This window comes from Acinonyx jubatus, chromosome A3 (genome assembly GCF_027475565.1).
Source record: "Acinonyx jubatus isolate Ajub_Pintada_27869175 chromosome A3, VMU_Ajub_asm_v1.0, whole genome shotgun sequence".
NCBI classification, from domain to species: Eukaryota; Metazoa; Chordata; class Mammalia; order Carnivora; family Felidae; genus Acinonyx; species Acinonyx jubatus.
In genome coordinates this window covers 71040023-71062423 of record NC_069388.1, presented here as the reverse complement: position 1 = coordinate 71062423, position 22401 = coordinate 71040023, and the positions used below count along the sequence as shown (strand labels likewise).

The following is a 22401-nucleotide window of genomic DNA, read 5'->3' as shown; positions in this document are numbered from 1 at the left end:
ACATATAGAACTGCTCTTTTTTTTAAGTTTATTTATTTGTTTTGAGAGAGAGACAGAGCAGGAATATGAGTGGGGGAAGGGGAGAGGGAGAGCGAGAGAGAAAATCCCAGGCATGCTCCATGCCGTCAGTGCACAGCCCAATGTGGGGCTCAATCTCACGAAATGTGAGATCATGACCTGAGCTGAAATTAAGATTCCGATGCTTAACTGACAACCACCAGGCAGCCCCCTTCTCTCCTTTTTCCTCTTCCCTTATGCTCATCTGTTTTGTTTCTTAAAATCCATATATGAGTGAAATCATATGGTATTTGTTTAGCTTTGACTGGCTTATTTTACTTAGCATAATATACTCTAGCTCCATCCATGTCGTTGCAAACGGCAAGATTTCATTCTTTTTGATGGCTGAGTAATTTTCCGGGGTGGGTGTGTGTGTGTGTGTGTGTGTGTGTGTGTGTGTGTGTGTGTGTATACATATACATATATCCTTTCATTTTTAATGACTCCTTTTTTAGGCGTGATGTTTTTGGAGCTTAAGATAGCCACACATAGCTATGTGACTAGTTGATATAAATGGCCAAATAAAATTATCTCACTGTATTTTTATTAGAGTTCACTATTATGAAGTAAAATTTGGATAAAACTAGTTTACCAGAATTAGGAAGTAGAGTGTGCAGAGACTAGGAAGCAGCTATATGACTTATTTTAGGAGGTCAAAACAGTTTTGGTCGCTGTCTGCCATGAATTCGGTTGTTCTCTATAGTTGGAATTAATGTCCAAAATTCTATCAGATTTGATTACTTGATTCACTAAAAACTAGAATGGGACAGAAAAGCTATAGGTCACTTTAAATAAAAGTGTTTTATATGGGGCTCCTGGGTGGCTCAGTCCAGTAAGCCTCTGACTTCAGCTCAGGTCATGATCTCCCGCTTTGTGAGTTCCAGCCCTGCGTTGGGCTCTGAGCTGACAGCTGGGAGCCTGGAACCTGCTTTGGATTCTGTGCTCCCTCTCTCTCTCTGCCCCTTCCCCACTCATGCTGTGTCTGTCTCTCTCAATATTTCTTATGGCCCATTCCTCCTCTTGTAAATTAAAGTCCATACTTTATTCAGATCCCCTGCCTTTTAAAAAAGATTACAATGTAAACTTACCAGGAAGATTCAAGTTCAGGAACATTGATCAGTGACGAATGGTAGCTGACTACTTAGCTAGCATATGGCTAAGTGTGATGATGAAGAGCGTATGTTTTTAGTCTTGAGAAGTGAAGTGAGGTCTCTTCTGCTTATTGGTGACAGTGACATCTTTATATCTGTACCAGTTAACTTAGTATTATGGGTTAATCTTAAAAGTTTCCAAAACAAGTTTGACATTTTTGTTTTTCTTTATACTTTGCTGTACCTGTGTTTTATTTAATTCATAATTCTCCGGTCTTTTATAGCTCTGCTGGTACACGTAAAAGTGTCTTTTATTATATAATTTCTGTCTCCTTGAACTTCCTCTAATATTAGTGAACTGCCAGAGATTCATAAACATACCTTTTATGGACACCTGGATGGTTCCGTTGGTTAAGGGACTGCCGATTCTTGATTTCAGCTCAAGTCATGATTTCATGGTTCGTGAGATAGAGCCCTGTGTGGAGCTTGGTGCTGGCAGCACGGAGCCTACTTGGGATTCTCTCTCTCTCTCTCTCTCTCTCTCTCTCTCTCTCTCTCTGTCTCTCTGCTTCTCCCCTGCTCTCTTTCCCTCTCCCAAAATAAATAAACTTCAAAAAACCTATACCTTTTATTAGTGTACTAAAGTATGAAAGTACTTAAGCCTACACAAAAAGAATGCTTAGAAAGGTTTTGCTTTACTGTCGCTTCAGTTTAGATCCAGAATATAGCCTAAAAATTAGAGATGATCTTCTCATTCAAGTTGGAGAAGAGCATTCAAATGCAGCATGGATTAGTTAGAAATTTAATGTGTGTATGTATTTTTTTCACTTTAACTTTTTTTTTTTTTTAATGTTTACTTATATTTGAGAGAGAGAAAGAGACAGAGAGGGCAAGTGGGGGAAGGACAGAGAGAGAGAGGGAGACACAGAATCTGAAGCAGGCTCCAGGCTCTGAGCTGTCAGCACAGAGCCCGACGTGGGGCCCGAGCTCAACAAGCCATGAAATCTGACCTGAGCCAAAGTCTGACGCTTAACCGACTGAGCGACCCAGGTGCCCCTTTCATTTTAACTTTCTGTGTGAAGTGTTAATACACATGACAAATTTGCTTGTCTTCTTTGCTTTTTGGAAGTTCATTTAATAGATGTTGAGATTTCATGAATCTTTACATCTTGGAGGACAATAATGATCTTCAGTGGAAATTATACATGCCATTCAGTAGTAAACCATTTACTGACTAAAGATCACTTAAAATCTTATAATTAACTGTAGCATATCACCAACAAATATTTTTATTTGGCAAATATGAGCTAATTCATAGTACTTTTTATTAGTTAAAAAAATATTACGCTGTCATATTGGGCATGATAATAGATGCTGAAGATCATTAGATAAATAGGCACCATAGCATAGTGATTAAGAGTTGTGTTCAGATGGACCTGGGCTCTGCTGACTTCACCACTTTATCCTGGCGGGAGAAAAGGACAGGTCTTTTAACTTCTTGGTTCTTCAGTTTGTTTATCTGTAAGATTAGAAACATTCCATCATTCCAACTCAGGCCAGAAACTGGGCCATCCTTAATTACTTCCTTTTTCTTATATCCCTCACCCAGTCAGCACATCTTTATGTGTGTGTGTGTGTGTGTGTGTGTGTGTGTGTGTACACATCCACAAATTCACATCACTCTTACTGCCTCACAACCTCTAAGACCTTGGTCTGAGTCACATATCTCTTTGCCTGGATTGCTCTAATAGCATCCTAACCTCAGTTTCTGCTCTTACTTCTTCCTCATCCCACCATAATCTAGTCTTAGTGTATCAAAGACTAATGTCTGTCTCTTCTGTTCAGAATTCTGCAATAGCTCCCGATTTCACTCTGAGTAAAAGAACTGTTTCATGGTATTTAATAGTATAGATGTAATATATTTAATAATTCTCCTATTGATGGGTTCTTATAAGTGGTGCTTCAGTTAACATCCTTATATTGTAACTTTGTGACATGGGTGTGTATTTCTATAGAATGGAGTTTTAGAAGTCAAAGTGCTGGTGCAAGAAATATGCAAAGTTAAAATATTGATAGACACGGCTAAATTATCCATAATATTAATCAGAACTTTTTCAGTAATGAATGAAAGAAATAATTCAAACTAGTTAACACAAAGAACGGAAATATATTGTTATGAGCACCAGGTGTTGTATGTAAGTATTGAATCACTGTATTGGACACCTGAAATGGATATTACATTGTATGTTAACTAACTGGAATTTAAATAGAAATTAAAAAAACTTCAAAAACAAATAAGGGACATATAGTGCTTATGTAAATATTAAGTCTGAGTGGTAGGTCCCTTCAGGCATTGCCAGATGCTCCTATTCAAAACGATGTTGTCAGGACTCTGGGTCTTTCTTTCTCTTATGTCTGCATTTCTCTATGTTCATTGCATTCTCATGTAGCCTTTCTCTTTGGAAGTTCTAGGCAAACTTTGTCTTTAAAGAAGTCTGTGTATTCTGGACATTAATCCTTTGCTGTTACATGTGGTTCAGTTATTTCATATATTTTCTGCTAGTCTTAATTTTTTATAGTGTCTCATGTCTTTGTAATGCCTTCAAACCTCTTGCTTTCCACTGACTTTTTCCCTTCATGTTATATGCATGATGAAATCTCTTAAAGGGTTATCTGAAAGTTTTGCCCATGGTGAAAATGTTTGTTGTGGAAATTATCTTATACCCAACCTTTTCTTAGAATTGCTAAGTAAAGCATAATGATTGTGCAAAGTACTTGACTTTCTCAGCTACCTGAAATGGACATTCATCACTCTTTGTGATTGGCACATCTTTTTTTTTTTTTAATTTTTTTTCAACGTTTATTTATTTTTGGGACAGAGAGAGACAGAGCATGAACGGGGGAGGGGCAGAGAGAGAGGGAGACACAGAATCAGAAACAGGCTCCAGGCTCCGAGCCATCAGCCCAGAGCCTGACGCGGGGCTCGAACTCACGGACCGTGAGATCGTGACCTGGCTGAAGTCGGACGCTTAACCGACTGCGCCACCCAGGCGCCCCGTGATTGGCACATCTTAAATTTGTTTGGCCATCATCAAATTGTGGCTCAGTTGTTGAGATAAGGTTCTGATCTTAATACTTAACCTATGTTAATGAATATTTAACGCTTATTAAAACCATGTGTTTTTGCTTTCTTTCTTAGAAAACAAAAGTGTACCATTTCTCACTGAAACAAGTAAGCAAGTTTACCATTTATTTATAAGTAAAAATACACTTTGTGTTGGGAATCATAGGGTTGTGGTATAATTGCTAGAATGTTAAAGTCAACTCTTGTTATTGCTGCCCAGGTGTCAGCTGGCTGGCATTGGTCCAGCTGACATGGCCCCAATCCTCAAGGTGCAGCCAAGAAAGAACTCACAAGTTGTCATTACAGAACTGAAGTGCCCATTATGGGTTTACCCATTATGAAGTCTTGAATGCCTTTAAATTTAAATTTTCAGTAAGTAGAATAGAAGCAGAGACTGCTTTGCCCTTCAGTGAGAAATAAGTAGAGGTTAAGGCATTAAAAACAGTATTATGAGCCATTTTCCCAAGAACCCTTATAAAAGAAAGGATGAGAATGAGAGGATGGTTGTTGGTATTCCAGTACCAGATAGGAAGGTCCCCTTGGTCCCTGGATACCAATTAAGGAGGGCAGTTTATCATTGAAACTTCCAAAACCAATTTATATTGGATCCTGAAAACTTTCTGAAAATGGTGTTTTGGAGATTTAATTTGTAACAACTGTGACAGTACATAAATTTTGTAATTCTGTTGAACCCCTTTGAGGGTTCAGGCCAGCTGTTTTATCCTTGTTTTACTGTTAAGGAAACTGCTGCAGAGAGTTTGAGTAATTTACCCAAAGAGTAATCCAATAGAGAACTGGTGGAGCCAGGATTACAGCCTAAATCTTCTGACTCAAATCAACTGCATTTGCTCCACCATGTAAGTTTCCTGGTCCAGTGGTTTTAGAGATAAACTATTCAAATGTATCTATCTATTTTTTTCTATAGGTGAAATCTTTTAAGATTTCAATTTAGTAGTTAACTGACTTCACTGTTTTTCATCCTGCATGAGAAGGGCCTTTTCTTTTCTTTACTTCATAGATAATTGCACAGGAGTATTTTTTTTCCCTTTCATAATAAGATGGGTGTGTGTGCAAATCACGAATGGTGGCCCTCAAATCATTCAGGTGGGAATTAAGCTCCCTTCCTTGGAGGTGGGGGGGGGGGAGTATTTACATAGATTATTGGATTTATCTGATACTTAGAATATTGCTTATTTCCCATTTATTCCATCATTTATATCTGCCTGGACTCGTGTATATTTATTTTATACATTGGGTTATAATCCAATATGATATTTATTTTGTTGCTCAAATTGTTCTAAGTTTCGTCATTGAGTGCTCTTTCAGATCGGCTCTTGTGTTTCTTTGGCATGTCCCATGTTTTGTTTTTTGAGCACTTTTTTACTTTCTTTACCTAGAAGATGGTCCAGGCTCATTTTGTATATTCTGTGTGCCCATCCTAGAATCAGCCATTTTCTTAGGAGCCCTGGTTCCTTTTATTGGAGAACAGTTCTCAAAACCAAGATTTAGGCACTGATTGTGCTTGTTGCTACTGGTGTGTCACTGCTTTTAAGCCTTTTCAGCAGACAGGGCTAGGAAACATATTTATTATAACCCATGTGTACATACATGCCTATAAGCATTTCAATATCCATCCATCTGTATTCTGTATTAAAGCTAAATATGAGTTCATGCTAATGTCTGGATTCTAATCCAGTACCGTTTGGCTCATTCTAGCCTTCCTCCTTTGCTTATCTGTAACCTCCCTTTTCAATAGTGAGAAACCTGTCACTATCTACCATTCCTTTGTTTATTTGAGCTTATTGTACATAGATGGTGGTTTCAGAATTGTTCATCTTTCCCCCTATGATAAACAACTTTACCAACCAGACTACAGTGTATATATACACTTCCTTTTGTCTTTAGCCTTACGGTTAGTTTCTGGTCATAAAACCATTCTCTAAAGTGTCATCCATTTGTAGTCCAATTAGACACTTTTCTCACAGTTTCCATTCTATCCTGAGATTCCCTGACTGTACCCACCTGGTTGGTTTTTTTTTTTCCATTGCATACATTAAGTAAGTGTCACTCTTTGTGTTATACAGTTTTTTAAATGGCTATGATTAAGTCGTATCTCTCTTCTTTCTCAGTGGAAGAGAACATCCTTCCTTCTTTCCAAAACAAATTCCTCAGTATATCTAATGCAAGACTGGCCTAGGTCGGCTTCTTTTCAGCCATCATCTCTTAGTCTCATTTTGCTTCTGTGGCTCTTCCTTCTGTCCCTGATGGGCACCCTCGTCTCTGCCTTTGTATTATCACCACGTTGGTTTACTTATTCTAACTTTAAGACCTGGTTTAGTGTATGCAGTAAGTCTAGTCTCCTCTTAGTACTTGCTTTCTTTATTTTTCTAACTTTGTTATTCTTACCTGTCCTCTCCATCTCTATCAACTTTAGTCACTTTATCAAGTATCGTAAAAGCAACCAACCAAACCACAACAGGTCTTCACATTTTGGTTAGAATTATAATAAATTTATTAATTATTTTGAGAGGAATGCACATCTTTATAATATTGAGATTTCCCATTTAGAAGCTGTCTGTGTTTTGGCACCTGGATGGCTCAGTTGGTTAAGTGACTGACTTTGGCTCAGGTCTTGATCTCCCAGTTGGTGGGTTCCAGCTGTGCTGACAGCTCAGAGCCTGGGGCCTGCTTCAGATTCTGTGTCTCCCTGTCTGTCTGCACCTCTCCGGCTCGCCCTCTGTCCCTCTCTCTTAAAAAAAAAAAAATGAATAAAAAACGTTAAAAAAAAAAAAAAAAGATTTAGAAGGTGTCTGTGTGGGGCACCTAGGTGGCTTAGTTGTTAAGCATCTGACTCTTGATTTTGGCTCAGTCATGATATCATGGTTTGTGGGATCAAGCCCCACATCGAGTTCTGTGCTGACAGCATGGAGCCTGCTTGAAATTTATCTCTCTCTTTCTCTCTGCACCCCTCCTACCCCTGCTCACAGTCTCTCTCTCAAAATAAATAAATAAATAAATAAATACTTAAAAAATAGAAGCTGTCTGGTATCTATATATGTGTATGTGTTCCTAGTTTTTCTCTTAACTTCATAGTTTTGTGGATATCTGAATAAAGGTCAGTTTCTGACTAATCTGGGAAACACCGTTTTTGTGATATGACCTTTAAAAATATAACTGCTCTATTTTGCAGTTTAATTGTGCATCTGTAAAGTTTGAGACTTGTAAACATTTTTTTAATTTTAAAAATTTACGGTTTATTTTTGAGAGAGCAAGAGAGAGAGTGTGGGGCGGGGACAGAGAGAGGGGGACAGAGGATCAGAAGCGGGCTCTGTGCTGGCAGCACAGAGTCTGATGAGGGGCCTGAACTCACGAACGGTGAGATCATGACCTGAACTGAAACCCAAGAATCAGACGCTTAACCGACTGAGCCACCCAGGTGCCCCAGAAAGTCACTTTCTAAAGTCACTTCTTGTGACTTCAGTAGTTCATTTTGCTTTGGAATTACACAAAAATTAACGTAGCCATTATTTACATAATTTTAATGTTACTAGAACCTTGAGATTTTCATAACAGATAAACCTCAGAAACCTTAAAGTAGAAGTTGTATGCCACTGTTTGATTCCTTTGGAAATGGAGTACATTTTATTATTTTGGAAATACAATCTTGAGTACTTCACTGTAGTCTTAAGTTAGAAAAGGAGTATTTAAAAATTTTTTTAACGTTTATTTATTTTTGAGACAGAGAGAGACAGAGCATGAATGGGGGAGGGTCAGAGAGAGAGGGAGACACAGAATCTGAAGCAGGCTCCAGGCTCTGAGCTGTCAGCCCAGAGCCCGACACGGGGCTCGAACTCACAGACCGCGAGATCGTGACCTGAGCTGAAGTCGGACGCTTAACTGACTGAGCCACCCAGGCACCCCAGAAAAGGAGTATTTTAAACTACCCTCATTTTATTAGTTGAATACAAGAAAGTAATGCTTGACATGAGACCATTCCTCTCATGGAAACTCAGAAATTGAAAAAAAAATTAAATTGAGTATTATTTTAGTAAATCCTGCTTAAGCAAATCTTTGGTGCTGCATCCTCTTCAGATCTTCTTTTGTGTTATTTTTCAACTCCTGCCACTCCCCTTCCCTGCCCACCAAAAATGAGAGAATAGAAGATGAGTTTGTGGACAGAATTTGTGTGTAAGGAATACCAGGGAGCTGTTCACACTGTGACCCCTGTAGAACTTTTTCTTGATTTTCTAGAGAGTTTTAAAGTGAGACCTCCCGTTTATAATTACAATTTAATATTTCATTAAATTCTTCTTGGAATCTTTGCTTTTTAATCACAAGAAATAGTGGTACCTTGCAGTTGACTTTCTTATTTTTATTTTTACATAGATTCATCTGAAAACTACATTAAGACAAAGACATTTGAGGGCTTTTGTGCCTTGCATCTTGCTGCAAGTCAAGGACATTGGAAGATTGTACACATTCTTTTAGAAGCTGGGGCAGATCCTAATGCAACTACTTCAGAGGAAACCACGCCGCTGTTTTTAGGTGAAGTATGCTATTTTTGGTACAGATGCAGTTTTTGCTTTTTGTTTTTGGTAAAAGAACTACGCTTAATCCCCCCCCCCCCCCCAAGCTGTTGTGCTTACAGTATGTTCTTTGGCAAACATTATACTGCCACCTCTTTCATTCTGAAACCAAAAAGTTATCTTTAAAGGTTTCTCTCTTCTTTTCCATCCTTGGGTGATAGCATCTGGGAATATCTTTAAGTATTTATTTAAAGTTGTAAAATTTTTTCTGTATTGTAGTTGTCATCATCGTTGTTCTCAAATTGTTCTGAATACTACAGATAGCTTAAATTGTAGCAGTAGTTATAAGATTACCTGTGAACATTTTGTGTGCTTTTGCTTTTTGTTTGTGTTAAGAAATTGAGAAGATTTTATGGAAGAAATCACCAGCTAATCCTTTAATGACAGTTAATTTGTTGCCTGTATGAGTCACTATTCAGACTTCTTCAATTATGGACTGTTTTTAATTTTGTAAGGACAAAGTTCAAATTCTAATGGACACATTTCACTACCTGTCTTTTCTTCCTCCCTCCTTCCCTTTGATCCTCTTTTTTTCCTGTTTGATCCTATTTGTTGTTAGGTACATTGAGGCCATAATGTTTAGTGGAAAATGAGAAAATTAAGAGAATAAAACATTTGTGTAGAATCAGTGTATCTGGACTAGAGTTTTGGTCCTACCATATGTAATTTGTAAGTTCATTTATTTACTGTATGCTTTTGTTTCCCCGCTTATAAAATGAAAGTAATAGTACCTATCTAGTTTTTATTTGACTGAGAATAAAATGAGATGCCTATGAATGTAGCTCATTCCTTTTAAGCATAATATATACTTAAAATTTATATGTAGTAAAATTTATTCTTTTTAGTGTATAGTTCTATGCGTTTTGATGTATGCATCAAATGTGTACATCTCACATCTATGATTTTGATGTATGTATAATGTGTAACGACAATAATAGTCAAGAAACAGGACAGTCCCATCACCCTCATACCAAATTCCATCATGCTGCCTATTTTTAATTTTTTTAATGTTTACTTATTTTGGGGGGAGACACACACACACACACACACACACACACACACACACATACACACACACAGTCCGAGTGGGGAGGGGCAGAGAGAGGGAGACACAGAATCCAAAGCAGGCTCCAGCTCTGAGCTGTCAGCACAGAGCCTGATGAAGGGCTAGAACTCACGAGCTGTGAGATCATGACCTGAGCTGAAGTCAGATGCTCAACTACTGAGCCACCCAGGTGCCCTGGGCTACCTATTTTTAATAAATCTCCCCACTCCCCTTCACCCTTAACAACCACTGATCTATTTTCCTCCCTGTATTTTGCTTTTTTTGCAGAATGTCATATATAACATGTATATACATAACATATATTTTGTAGCATATAACCTTTAACTTAGCATAATGCTTTTGAGATGCATACATATTGCATTATCAGTAATTCCTTTTTATTGCTAAGAAGTATTCTATTATATAAATGTAACACAGTTTATCCATTTACCAGTTGATAGACATTTGAGTTGTTTTCAGTGTTTGGTGATTATGAATAAATTGCTACAAACATTTGCATGCAGGTTTTGTTTGAATATAAGTTTTAATTTTTCTTGAATTAATACCTAGGATTGTTGGATCATGTGGTAAATGTATGTTTAACTTTGGAAAACAATTCAGAAGTTTCTTATAAAGTGACTATACAGTTTGTATTCCCTCCAGTAATGTTTGAGAGCTTCAGTTGCTACACATTCTCCCTGACACTTAGTACTGACATTTTTTTTTTTTTTTGCTTTTAATGGCATCTCATTGTGGTTTTAATTTGAACTTTTCCTGATTGCTAATGATATTGAACATCTCTGATGTGATTATTTTCCATTTTTCCTGTTTTCACCCATTCCTTTTTTTTTTTTTTTAATATATGAAATGTATTGTCCAATTGGTTTCCATACAACACCCAGTGCTCATCCCAAAAGGTGCCCTCCTCAATACCCATCACCCACCCTCCCCTCCCTCCCACCCTCCATCAATCCTCAGTTTGTTCTCAGTTTTTAAGAGTCTCTTATGCTTTGGCTCTCTCCCACTCTAACCTCTTTTTTTTTTTTTTTCCCTTCCCCTCCCCCATGGGTTTCTGTTAAGTTTCTCAGGATCCACATAAGAGTGAAACCATATGGTATCTGTCTTTCTCTGTATGGCTTATTTCACTTAGCATCACACTCTCCAGTTCCACCCACGTTGCTACAAAAGGCCATATTTCATTTTTTCTCATTGCCACGTAGTATTCCATTGTGTATATAAACCACAGTTTCTTTATCCATTCATCAGTTGATGGACATTTAGGCTCTTTCCATAATTTGGCTATTGTTGAGAGTGCTGCTATAAACATTGTCACCCATTCCTTTTGTGTGGGTATTTTTTTTTTTTTTTTAATATTTTCAGACTTATGGAAATGTTTTCACGGTACAAGGGATTCTCATATACTTTTCACCCAAATCGTGTTCTTTTGCTCTTTTTTACTTGATTATTTTATTTCTTCTATTTATCCATATATTTTTTCTGAACCTTTTGAGATTAAATTACAGACATAATGTTTCTTAAAAAAAATTTTTTTTTAATGTTTATTAATTTTGAGAGAGAGCCAGCACATGAGAGGGGGGAGGGACAGAGAGGGAGACACAGAATTTGAAACAGGCTCCAGGCCCTGAGCTGTCAGCACAGAGACAGACATGAGGCTTTCCAGATTTTTTCTTGTGGTTGACTTCAAGTTTCATAGTGTTGAAAATATGCATGGTTTGATCTCAGTCCTTTTGTACTTCTTGAGGGATGATTTGTGGCCTACTGTGTGATCTGTTTTGGAGCATGTTCCATGTACACTTGAGAAAAATGTATTCTGCTGCTTCTGGATGAGATGTTTTGAATAACTGTTAAGTCCATCAGGTCCAGTGTATCTTTCGAAGCTGTTGTTTCCTTGTTGATTTTTCTACTTAGATGAATTCTGTCCATTGTTGTAAATAGTGTGTTAAAACCCCCTACTATTAGATTATTATTGATAAGTTTCTTTGTGTTTGTCACTAATTGATTTATATATTTGGGTGCTTTCGAGTTGGGGGCATAAATATTTAAAATTGTTAGCTTTTCTGGGTGAATAGACCCCTCAATTATTATATAGTGCCCTTCTTCATTTCTTGTTACAGTCTTAAAATCTAGTTTGTCTGATATAAGTATGGCTACTCTGGCTTTTTTTTGGCATCCATTTGCATGACAGGTGGTTCTCCGTCCCCTTACTTTCAATCTCCAGGTCTTTAGGTATAAAATGAGTCTCTTGTAGGCAGCATATAGATGGATCTTGTTTTTTTTTTTAATTTATTTTTTCCATTCTGATACCCTATGTCTTTTGATTGGAGTATTTAGTCCATTTATATTCAGAGTGATTATTGAAAGATATGAATTTAGTGCCATTGTATTGCCTGTGGAGTTGGTGTTTCTGGTGATGATCTTCGGTCCTTTCTAGTCTTGTTGCTTTTGGTCTTTTTTTTCTCCACTCAACGAGTTCCCCTTAAAATTTCTTGCAGGGCTGGTTTTAGTGGTCATGAACTCCTTTAGTTTTTGTCTGAGAAATTGTTTACCTCTCCTTGTAGTGTGAATGACAGTCTTGCTGGATAAAGAATTCTTTCTTAGCTGCATTTTTTTTTCCCATTCAGCACATTGACTATATCCTGCCACTCCTTACTGGCCTGCCAACTTTCTGGGGACACATCTGCTGTGAACCCAGTCTGTCTTCCCTTGTAAGTTAAGTACTTATTCTCCCTTGTTGCTTTCAGGATTCTTTCCTGTGTGTGTATTTTGTGAATTTAACTATGATATGCCTTGGCGATTGTCAGCTTTTGTTGAATTTAATGGGAGTTCTCTGTGCTTCTTGGGTTTTGATATCTGTGTCCTTCCTCAGATTAGGGAAGTTTTCAGCTATAATTTGTTGGAGTAAACCTGCCCCTTTTCTCTCTCACCTACTGGGACTCCCTATGATACAAATGTTACTCTATTTTGATAAGTTGCTGAGTTCCCTAAGTCTACCTGTGTGATCCATTACCTTTCATTTATTTCCCTCTTTTCAGCTTTGTTGTTTTCCGTAATTTTATCTTTTCTATCACTGATTTGCTCCTCTGCTTTGTCCATCCTCATTTTTATGGCCTCTCTTTGGGTTTGTGTCTTGGTTATAGCATTTTTAATTTTGGCCTGATGAGATTTTAGTTCTTTTATCTCTGCAGAAAAGGATTCTCTAGTGCCTTCTATGGTTTTTTTTCCAAGCCTAGCTAGTATCCTTATAAATGTTGTTTTAAATTGTAGTTTAGACATCTTATATGTGTATTGATTAAATAGTTGACCTATAGCTATACTTCTTGTTCATTCTTTTGGGTTGAATTTCTCCATCTCATCTTTTTGTCCAGAAAAGAGAAGAAGAAAAAAGAAAGAAGCAAGCAAACAAAAAACAAAACAACCCCCCCCCCCTCCAAAAAAAAACAAAAAAACTAGTTCCTGGGTGTGTTTGGTCTGCTTGCTAAAAGAATCTAGATCCAGGGGTATCTGGGTGTCTCAGTTGGTTAAGTGTCAGACTCTTGGTTTGGGCTTACGTCGTGTTCTCACAGTTTATGAGTTCAAGACCTCTATTGGGCTCTGCTGAAGTGTGGAGCCTCCTTGGGATTCTGTGTGTCCTCTCTCTGCTTCTCCCTCACTCACATGTTCTGTCTCTCTCAAAAATAAATGAACATTAAAAAAAAAATTAAAAAAAGAATCTAGATCCAAGTAAATAAACAAATAAAATGGAAATAAAAAAACCAAGTATTTAAAAATAAAAATTAATAAAAAATTTAAAAAAGGACTAAAAAAAAGAAATGGAAAAAGAGAAACATTTAGAGAATAAAAGTAAAAAGGAAGCTGGATTCTATTTCCCCTAGAGCTGAGGCTTTGCAGCTCTCTATGATCAGTAAACTTGGTAGGAGCTAGTTTGTCCTGGTCTTCTGGGGGAGGGGCCTGTTGCCCTGATTCTCAGGTGAACTTCCCCCTTTGGAGATCCATCTGCAGGGTTCAGGGGGTTGGGGCTTGGTGTAAATGGCTCTGGTCTCCAGTAGATGGCGCTGTTTTTGCTCCCAGAAGGCTTTCAGTGCTGATCGGTTGGATGAATATGGTAGTGCCTCACTTGATAGCCCTGGAGCTGAAAGTTCCTACCCCCCCAGTTTTCACAGAATCCTCACAGAAAAGCAGTCAGTCACCCTTCTTGTCCCCAGTTTATGTCAGAACCCTGTGTTCACCTTGCCTATGTCCGAGTTTTTTTTGTTTTTTTTTGTTTTTTTTTTTTAAGTCTCTGGTGCATGACTGAGTTAAAACACTCCACATTTTAGGGACTCCCGGAGCTTGGAACCTTGCTGTTCCTCTGGGGGGAGGGTCTTGCAGTGCTTTTGCCTGTTTGTCTGCTGGGAAAGAAGGTGATCATATGATCTGCAGCGGTTGGGAGTTTATGGAAGGCAGCAGAAAGTCAGCATCCTAGCTTGCTGTCCTCAGCTGGAATCCATGCTCCAGTGACTGGGAACAGTGCAGCATCTTGGTGCCACCCTTCTGGTGATCCAGGGGATCCTCAGTCCATGCTGTCACTCCTGGGACTCTACCCGATCTCGCCAGCCTAGCACCTTTAAGCCAGGCACTCCCCCATGGTAGCTAGCGGACTTCTAAAAGTTCAGATTATGCACTCTGCTGCTTATGATACTTTGCAGTAGCCTCTGTAAGCAGGCTCCCTCCCCGTCACCATACCCTCAATTATATCTTCCCCAAGTCAACTGTCTGCATATCCTACCTTCCAAAACGTGGTCACTTTTCTACTTGCAGGTTTTGTTTTCTTAGACCTCCTATTATTGGGTGTTCAGAATGATTTGATAACTATCTAGCTGTGTTCAAGGGACAAGACAAGCTTAGGGTCCTACCTCCTACCTCTGCCATCTTAACTCCTCCCACCAGGATCACTTATTTAATTTAGTTGTTACGTCTCTTTAGCCTCCTGTGATTAGAAACAGATTTTTCGCTGTTTTTCTTTTACAATTTTAACTTTTTTCTTTTCTTTTCTTTTCTTTTTTAACATTTTTTGAAGATTTCAGGTCATTCATTTTGCACAGTGTTTTTCATTTTGGGTTTGTCTGATGTTTTGTCTGATGTCTGAGGTTTTTTTCTTGATAGTGTTCTGGTTATGTATTCCTGGCAGGAATATCAAAGACATGAAATGGTATCTTAGTGTATCTTATTAGGAAGAATATGACTCATTACTGGTACTGTTAATTTATGATAAAGTGTTTTGAATATGTGAAATGTATCATTATAAAGATGTTTTGGGGCGCCTGGGTGGCTCAGTTGGTTAAGTATCTGACTTCGGCTCAGGTCATGATCTCACGGTCTGTGAGTTCGAGCCCCGTGTCGGGCTCTGTGCTGACAGTGCAGAGCCTGGAGCCTGTTTCGGATTCTGTGTCTCCCTCTCTCTCTCTGACCCTCCCCCACTCATGCTCTGTCTCTCTCTGTCTCAAAAATAAATAAACATTAAAAAAAAATTTTTTTTTAAATAAAAAAAAAAAAAAAGATGTTTCATGGAAGCCTTGCTGTAATATCATTTGATTTCTTAGAGGGGAGATTGCTTTTTATATAGTTTTTTTTTTTTTTCCACATGCACAGTTAATGGATATTGTGTATGTAACTACATAGTAAGCTTTCATTGTGGCCTAGCCATGTGCAGTCTCTATTTGAGTTGCTGTCTGTAAGAAATCTACCATATAAGGGCGCTTGAGTGGCTCAGTCGGGTAAGTGTCCAACTTCAGCTCAGGTCATGATCTTGCCTTTCCTGAGTTCGAGCCCCCATCTCAGGCTGTGTGCTGACAGCTCTGAGCCTGGCCAGGCTTTGGATTCTGTGTCTCTCCCTCTCTCTATCTGCCTCTCTCCCATTCACATTTTGTCTCTCTCTCAAAAATAAATAAACATCAAAAGAAAATGAAAAAAAAAAAAAAAAAGAAATCTGCCATATAGAGGAGTGAACAAAATTAGTTAAGTCCTGTAAAGGAGATAGACGTAAAGTGTTCAAAATATTAAAAGGAAGCAGTACAGATCACGTTGGGATAAAAGAGGACGATTTTTTGAGCGGAGTGTTGTATACCAAACCCTCTGTCAGGTGTGTTACATGAATTAGCTAATTTAATTTTTACCATGATTCTCTAAGATATGTACTATTATTATATCTGCTTTTACATAGATGAAGAAGACATAAAAACATTGTACTGAGGATCAGAAAACTGTATTCGAGTCTTGATCCTACTATTGTCTGCATATGGGTTAGAAGAACACTTTCTTAATTGATTTGATGAGCTATTAATAAATGTTCATTGACAAAAGTGTTCCTGATCAACCTGTGCTTGGGAAATACCATGTACTATATTACCCCATGTAGGAAAAAAAGAAAGAAAGAAACAAACAAATATTTGTTCTGTAGTTTAATGTGTCTATCCAGAGAGAAGTATCTTCTGTGCTCTGACATCCTATCTTAGTGTCTTCATAGCTCTTCTCACTGACTGCATTTATTGTATTTATTTGCTTTTTTGTTAATTGTCCTCTTTACTAGAAAGAATGCTCCATGAGAGCAGGCATTTTTTTTTATCTTGTTCACTGTTGTAACTTCCAGATCAGGCTTGGTATATGGTGGCAGTTAGTAATTTGTTGGGTGAATGAAAGTCTCTCTCAGGCCTGTTATAAAACAACAGTTGTTCTAACTTTAACCCAGAATTTTGAAATGTATTTGACCATAATATTCTTTTTCTTTGTGGAACACTTAGTAAAATCTCAAAGAACATTACCGTTCCATGGAACTATTTGAGAAATGCTAGTTTGGTCATTTAGCTTACACTTTCAAAATATAATGATCCTGGTTTATGAAATTCAGTATTGTTCCTACTTATATAAGTATTTGGAGAAAATTAGAGATGCAGAGTTTTTAGTAATTTCTATTTTAGGATATAGTTAACTTGTAATTTTTTATGTTAATGAAAGAACAGTTGCTAGGATAATTCAAACCAGTTAATAACTTCAAATCACTTATTTTTAGTAACAGGTTTTATTTAGTTTATTTGGCTGCAAACTGACTATCCTAATTATGTTTTATATTGTCTACTACAAAAAATAATTGGACTTAAGCAGGAGGTTAACCCCGAGGAGATATAGTACAGGCAGTACTTTTATGTATTCAAGTACAGCGTCAATTGTAGTAGGTCCTTGTTTGGAAGGAAGAGTATTTTCTTAGAAAGGAAAGGTATAGCTTTAACTTTTGCAGAAACACTAGTCAGAGAATGGACATATGACTTTTTAGTTAGGTGATCTGTGCTCCAGTGTCTTCTTGCCCCATAAATAATATGATAAACTTAAGCAACCTGCTTTGCTTACCTGTATATACCTTTTTCAAATAACTGTAGTGATCCATGTTTCAATCTATAATGGAAGAGATTCTTTCATTAAAACAAAATGTAGGACACTTCAAGGTTTGCAACAGACTATAGATGATAATGTTTTGATTTGAAGAAGAGTGGCTGGACCACCTGAACATAAGTGAGGAAGGGACTGCCCATCTGGTGTAGCTTCCTTTACCATCTTTGTCTTCCAAAGCTGTTCTTTGCTGGAACTTTGAAGTATGTTGTCCTCTAGCTGCAAGGGAAGCTATATTCTCATGCATGTTGTAGTACCTGTTCTGATGGCCCAGTTACACCTACACTGTTGATGGAGGTTATAAATATAAACCTGGAAGATCAAGAGGTAGGAAATGAATATAGAACTACAGAAACTTGAGAGGTGACTGGAAAAGTCACTGACATCAGGGATGTTCGAGTATGACTGAACTGAACACTAAATGTAGAGCGCAAATTTACTCCTCCACTGTTTATAATGAGAACATTTTCTCTACACACAACTCCCCATGATTTTTATAAAAATAAGTTCAGAAGGGAGCTTTTCAGTTTGATAGCAGTAAGAATTGAAATGAGAAAACCTCGCAAGAAAGGGGAAATTCAGGAAGCTTCTCCTTATCTTTCCATGTGAAAATTGTCATTGAACATTTTTGCTAACATGCAGTTTAAAGTTTATATATTATCAACAGTCTGCTCCCTTAATTTCTTTTCTTTACCCTTATCTTCTCTCCCCACTCCCTTTTCTCTTGCCTCATAAATGCATACATAGTAAATATTCTAAGGATAGATTCGTCAAACTGCTTTGGGAATAAGAATATCCTTATTCATAAATATAATAGATTCTAACTGAAAACCCAGCTAATTATATAGTACATAGGTTTTCTTTTTATTTTGCTATGTATAAAATAACACTGGTGAATTGGAGGCTCAAATCCAATCCAAAGTGACTTCACAGAACAAGTTTTATGGGAACTGCACAGCATGCAGTTTTGGCTTTTGATTGATTGTTTTCCATTTTTTGTTCTTCTGTGTCTCTGCTTATTCTGTGTAACCTTCAATGTTAAACATAGCAGGAATGCCTAATAAGAATAAAGTGTTTTATAAATAGTGTTATGTGAGGCTGCATATTTCAGTATTTAACTGTGAAGTGTGTCATACTTTAAGCTCACGGGCATATCTTTAACCCTGACTCCGCTGATATATTCCAGAATTGAAAAAACCACAACATATTTCACTTTTCACTAGTATTTTCATGAATCATTGATCATTGATAGGGATCATTTTTTAGGTGCAAGCAATTTTGAGGTTTAGAATTTGTATATTTAGTACATATTAAACGTTATCTTTGGAGTTCTTAGATTTTTCAACAGAAAGATTAATTATCCTCTTCAGGGATTGTAATTTAAGCATTTTTACTTGAGGGCATGTTCTTGAAAATGTGAATTTGAGTTTTCCCAGATCAAAAGTATGGTGTTCACCAAAAAGGCATATTTTAAAAATGTTAATTTCATGTTCTGTTCACTTTCATACTCTTCTGTGTTTTAAGACAGTATCTTTTTGATTCTTAAGCAATTATGAAACTAGGATATTATCTTTCTTATGTTTACCTTTGTTCAATTAAATCTGTTTATATAATCTGTGTTAGTCATTTTGATAAATTTAAGCTTCTAACTTTTAAAGATGAGGAAATCATTATCCTTATATTGTCCCTATATAACTTTTTTTTCCTCTCTTTGATTCCCAACATTTGTTAGTTCAATATCATATTTGCATATTAGTGGAAATGACACTTTACATCCTGTTCTGTTATGGTATCTTAATTCCTTCATTTAATTTTATTCTTAGTTCTGTAGTTAAATAGCTTAGAAGTTTATCACCAATTACTTTGCCATGGCTTTCCTAGCCCTACTTGGCTAACTAAATTCTTCCTTTAATAGGGTCCTCTAAAAGGACACATGGAAATAATGCTCCTTGAGTTTTACATGTTCATAATTGAATAATGATTTTGTATTTGGACAACAGTTTGATTAGATGTATAATCCTTGGGTCATACTTTCTTTAAAAAGTTTTAAAATAGTAATCTGTTATATTCTAGAGTTGAGGTTGGAGGCCAGCCTAATTTTCTTTCTTTTTTTTTTTTTTTGGTGACAGTATTTTTGCATGTCTGTTCTGTATCAGATTTTTTTTCCTGAGACACAGTGTGCCCTTTCAATAGACCTATTTATATTTATTTAGTAATTTCTATACCCAATGTGGGGCTTGATCCCAAGACTCAGAGATTAAGAGTCACACACTCTTCTGATTGAACCAGCCAGGCACCCCTTCAGTAGATTTAGATGTTCTTTATTTTTGGTGATTCTTTTTGGAATTATATCTTTAAATATTTGTCTGTTCTGTTATGATGGTTTTCTTGGGCTCCAATTATTCATATATTGGATATCCCATCTGTTTTTATATCTACTCCCCTCTCTAATACTCATTTAAGAAATTTTAACTTTTCCTTTTTTTTTTTTAATCCTCTGTGTTCGTTTTCACAAAAGTTGATTCTCTATAGTGTTTCTTCCAGTTTCAACTGCATTTCTGTGATTTAGTTTTCTAAGTCTTTTCTAAATTGTCCAAGTTTATATTACACAATTTCTTATCACCTAGCCTTCTTTTACTTGAACTCTTATATCTTAGTGATATGACTTTTTTCCTTAACTTTTTTCTTTTTTAAATTTACAGCAAAAGGTTAACTGTAATTTTCGCTACTTGGTGGCAAGTAAAGAGGGTTTTTTGGGGGGGTCTACTAACAGTTTTTCCTGTAATTTTATCTCCTTTTTTGTAACTTCATGTGGATTTCTGCTTGTTCTTTTGTGATAACTCATCTGGAAATGTTGGTTTTCTAAGATCAGTTATTTTCAGGAGATTTTAAAAGAAAGGAGCTAGAGCTACATTTCAGACTAGCTAGTATTCCTTTTGACTCGGGATTTTTGGTTGTTGAGTTCATTTAGTTATTATTTTTTTACCAGTCAGTGGACACAGGCATCTGTGGGATTTTGCAGTGCAGTTTCCCTTCTGTGGAAGCTGAGACAGACTGCTGTTACAAATATAGTTTCTTTGTATGATTCCTTGTTAGGCCTGGTTCTTCTGACTTTCAGATTTCAACTGGGTGTAGGGCTGTTCTGCTGTTAGTCCATAAATCCTATCCCTCTGCTGGGAATTTATGTTTTGCAACTTACCTTTGAGGAGTTTACTTTGCTAGCTTTTTCTGAGATGTGCAGCTGAGACATCTTTTCTCCCTTTCCTCCCTTAAGTACTCAGGATTTTAACCTCCTTTCTTTCAGAAGCTTTTATACCATTTTTTTGCCTGGAGTTTTAGCTGGATCCCAGTTTTGCTAAAAATGGAGAGTGTGTTTTTATTTCTTAATTTCTTTGCTGATTTTTGGACTAACTGCTTTTGGATACTTTCTAAGAAGAGTAAGGGGATGCTTTCTAAGAAGAGTAAGGGAAATTTATGGCCCAATATTAAAATTGAAAGTCCATATTAATTTTTAAAGTAGAACAAAAGTTCTTGATTTCAGTGTTTTGCAGTAATGTAACCCCTGTTACCCCCACCCCACCCATACAGTGCAATCTGTTTTCTTTAGATACCATTGACTAATGCTACTCAGAATGTCAGTTTGTTTATACAAGGTACTTAAGGCAATGCTTCTTTTATCAGAGAAGTCTTATTTTAAGAAAAATGTCTGCTGAACTAAACAGTATGCTTAGGGACATAATTGATTCACATTCTGGTCAAACCTTACAGGGTTGAGGATTGGGAACAGTTTGCATATTGAGTATCACTGCTCTACATTATGTGTATGTGGCTGTCAAACTTTATCACTTTATACATAGTTAATGCAATTGTCTCTTCGTTCTTCATACTTAGTATTGCCATTGACCAATTAATTGTATATGGTCTTCACTGGTTAGTATGGCTGAAATAGAAGTGCTGTTTCTATATAAATAGGAGTCCTTGGGATGAAGGATAGTTTGGCATATACTTTTTCTCTGATAGGAACTCTTCAGTGTAATGATTCATTTCTCTAAGCCATAACATGGAGCTCATACTTACAGAGGTGGTAAGGAGAATACTGTTATATGAATGTTCAAAAATGTGAATTGGAGAATTACAGAAGATGGTAGAATTCAGTATTATAGCTCCAGAAGATGTGATTTTAGGGGTATTCTATGTAAATAACATGTTTATCTTGATTCTGTTGCTGAGGAAACATGGAAAAATAATCAACATATAATAAGATGGTGGAATTTTATTTTTTTGTCAAAGACTTTCATCTGATTGAAGGATGTGTTTTTCTGGATATGGTCTTTCATGTCTAACTGACCATTGGAATTCTCTCTTTCTGTCAGAAACCATGAGATATGTCAGTGTCAACATGTAGAATTAGAATGAGTTATTGGCTACAACTTTTTTGTTATATTCTTAACATGATGGATTTTGCCCTTGAGGTCATGGTTTTTCCCATTAGTGTGTATCTTTAAGCTTGTTAGTCATTGGGCAGACATGAAGAACTTGGTAAGAAACTTTATAATAATAATGAAGTTACATTTTTTTCTAAAGTTTTCTAAGTAACTAAAAATTTTTCTAAATATCAATAAAATACTACATTTGAGACTAAAGATTCATGGCCAAGACATATGGGATTCTATCTGAATTTATAAAGAAAATGTTTTGAAATTATGCATTTGATCTTAGTGAGAAAGTCTTACTTTATAACCATTCTGATTATAAACTTTAATTATGAAATAAATAGCTGTGAGCAGTGCTACTTACCCAGTGAGGTTCTTGAAAGAATTCTGCATCCTTGCCAGTCACATTACTAAGGTGAATTATTTCAAGAATGTCACTGATTATAACTAATGTTTGCTATTATTGGATTTAGTATAGTATTTTAATAGTTGTTCTGTCTTGGGTATAGATAAAACCTTGGAAAAACATCAACTTGGAAGTCATATAGAATAAATTAGCTATTAAAAAAAAAGAAAAAGAAAATTCCTTTGTCATTGCAATCTGGTTTCTTTCCTAGTGCCACCA

General features: G+C 36.6%; 1 protein-coding gene across 5 annotated transcripts in view; it reads left to right on the top strand.

Annotated features, from left to right (window-relative positions):
* The window catches only part of ASB3 (ankyrin repeat and SOCS box containing 3), a 113696-nt gene that overhangs the window by 36342 nt on the left and 54953 nt on the right, over positions 1-22401 (top strand). For all 5 annotated transcript variants that reach the window (XM_053200592.1, XM_027072454.2, XM_053200593.1 and 2 more), the window contains one exon: positions 8659-8817. In XM_053200592.1, the coding sequence (XP_053056567.1) occupies positions 8659-8817 (159 nt within the window). The remainder of the gene's footprint in view (positions 1-8658; positions 8818-22401) is intronic.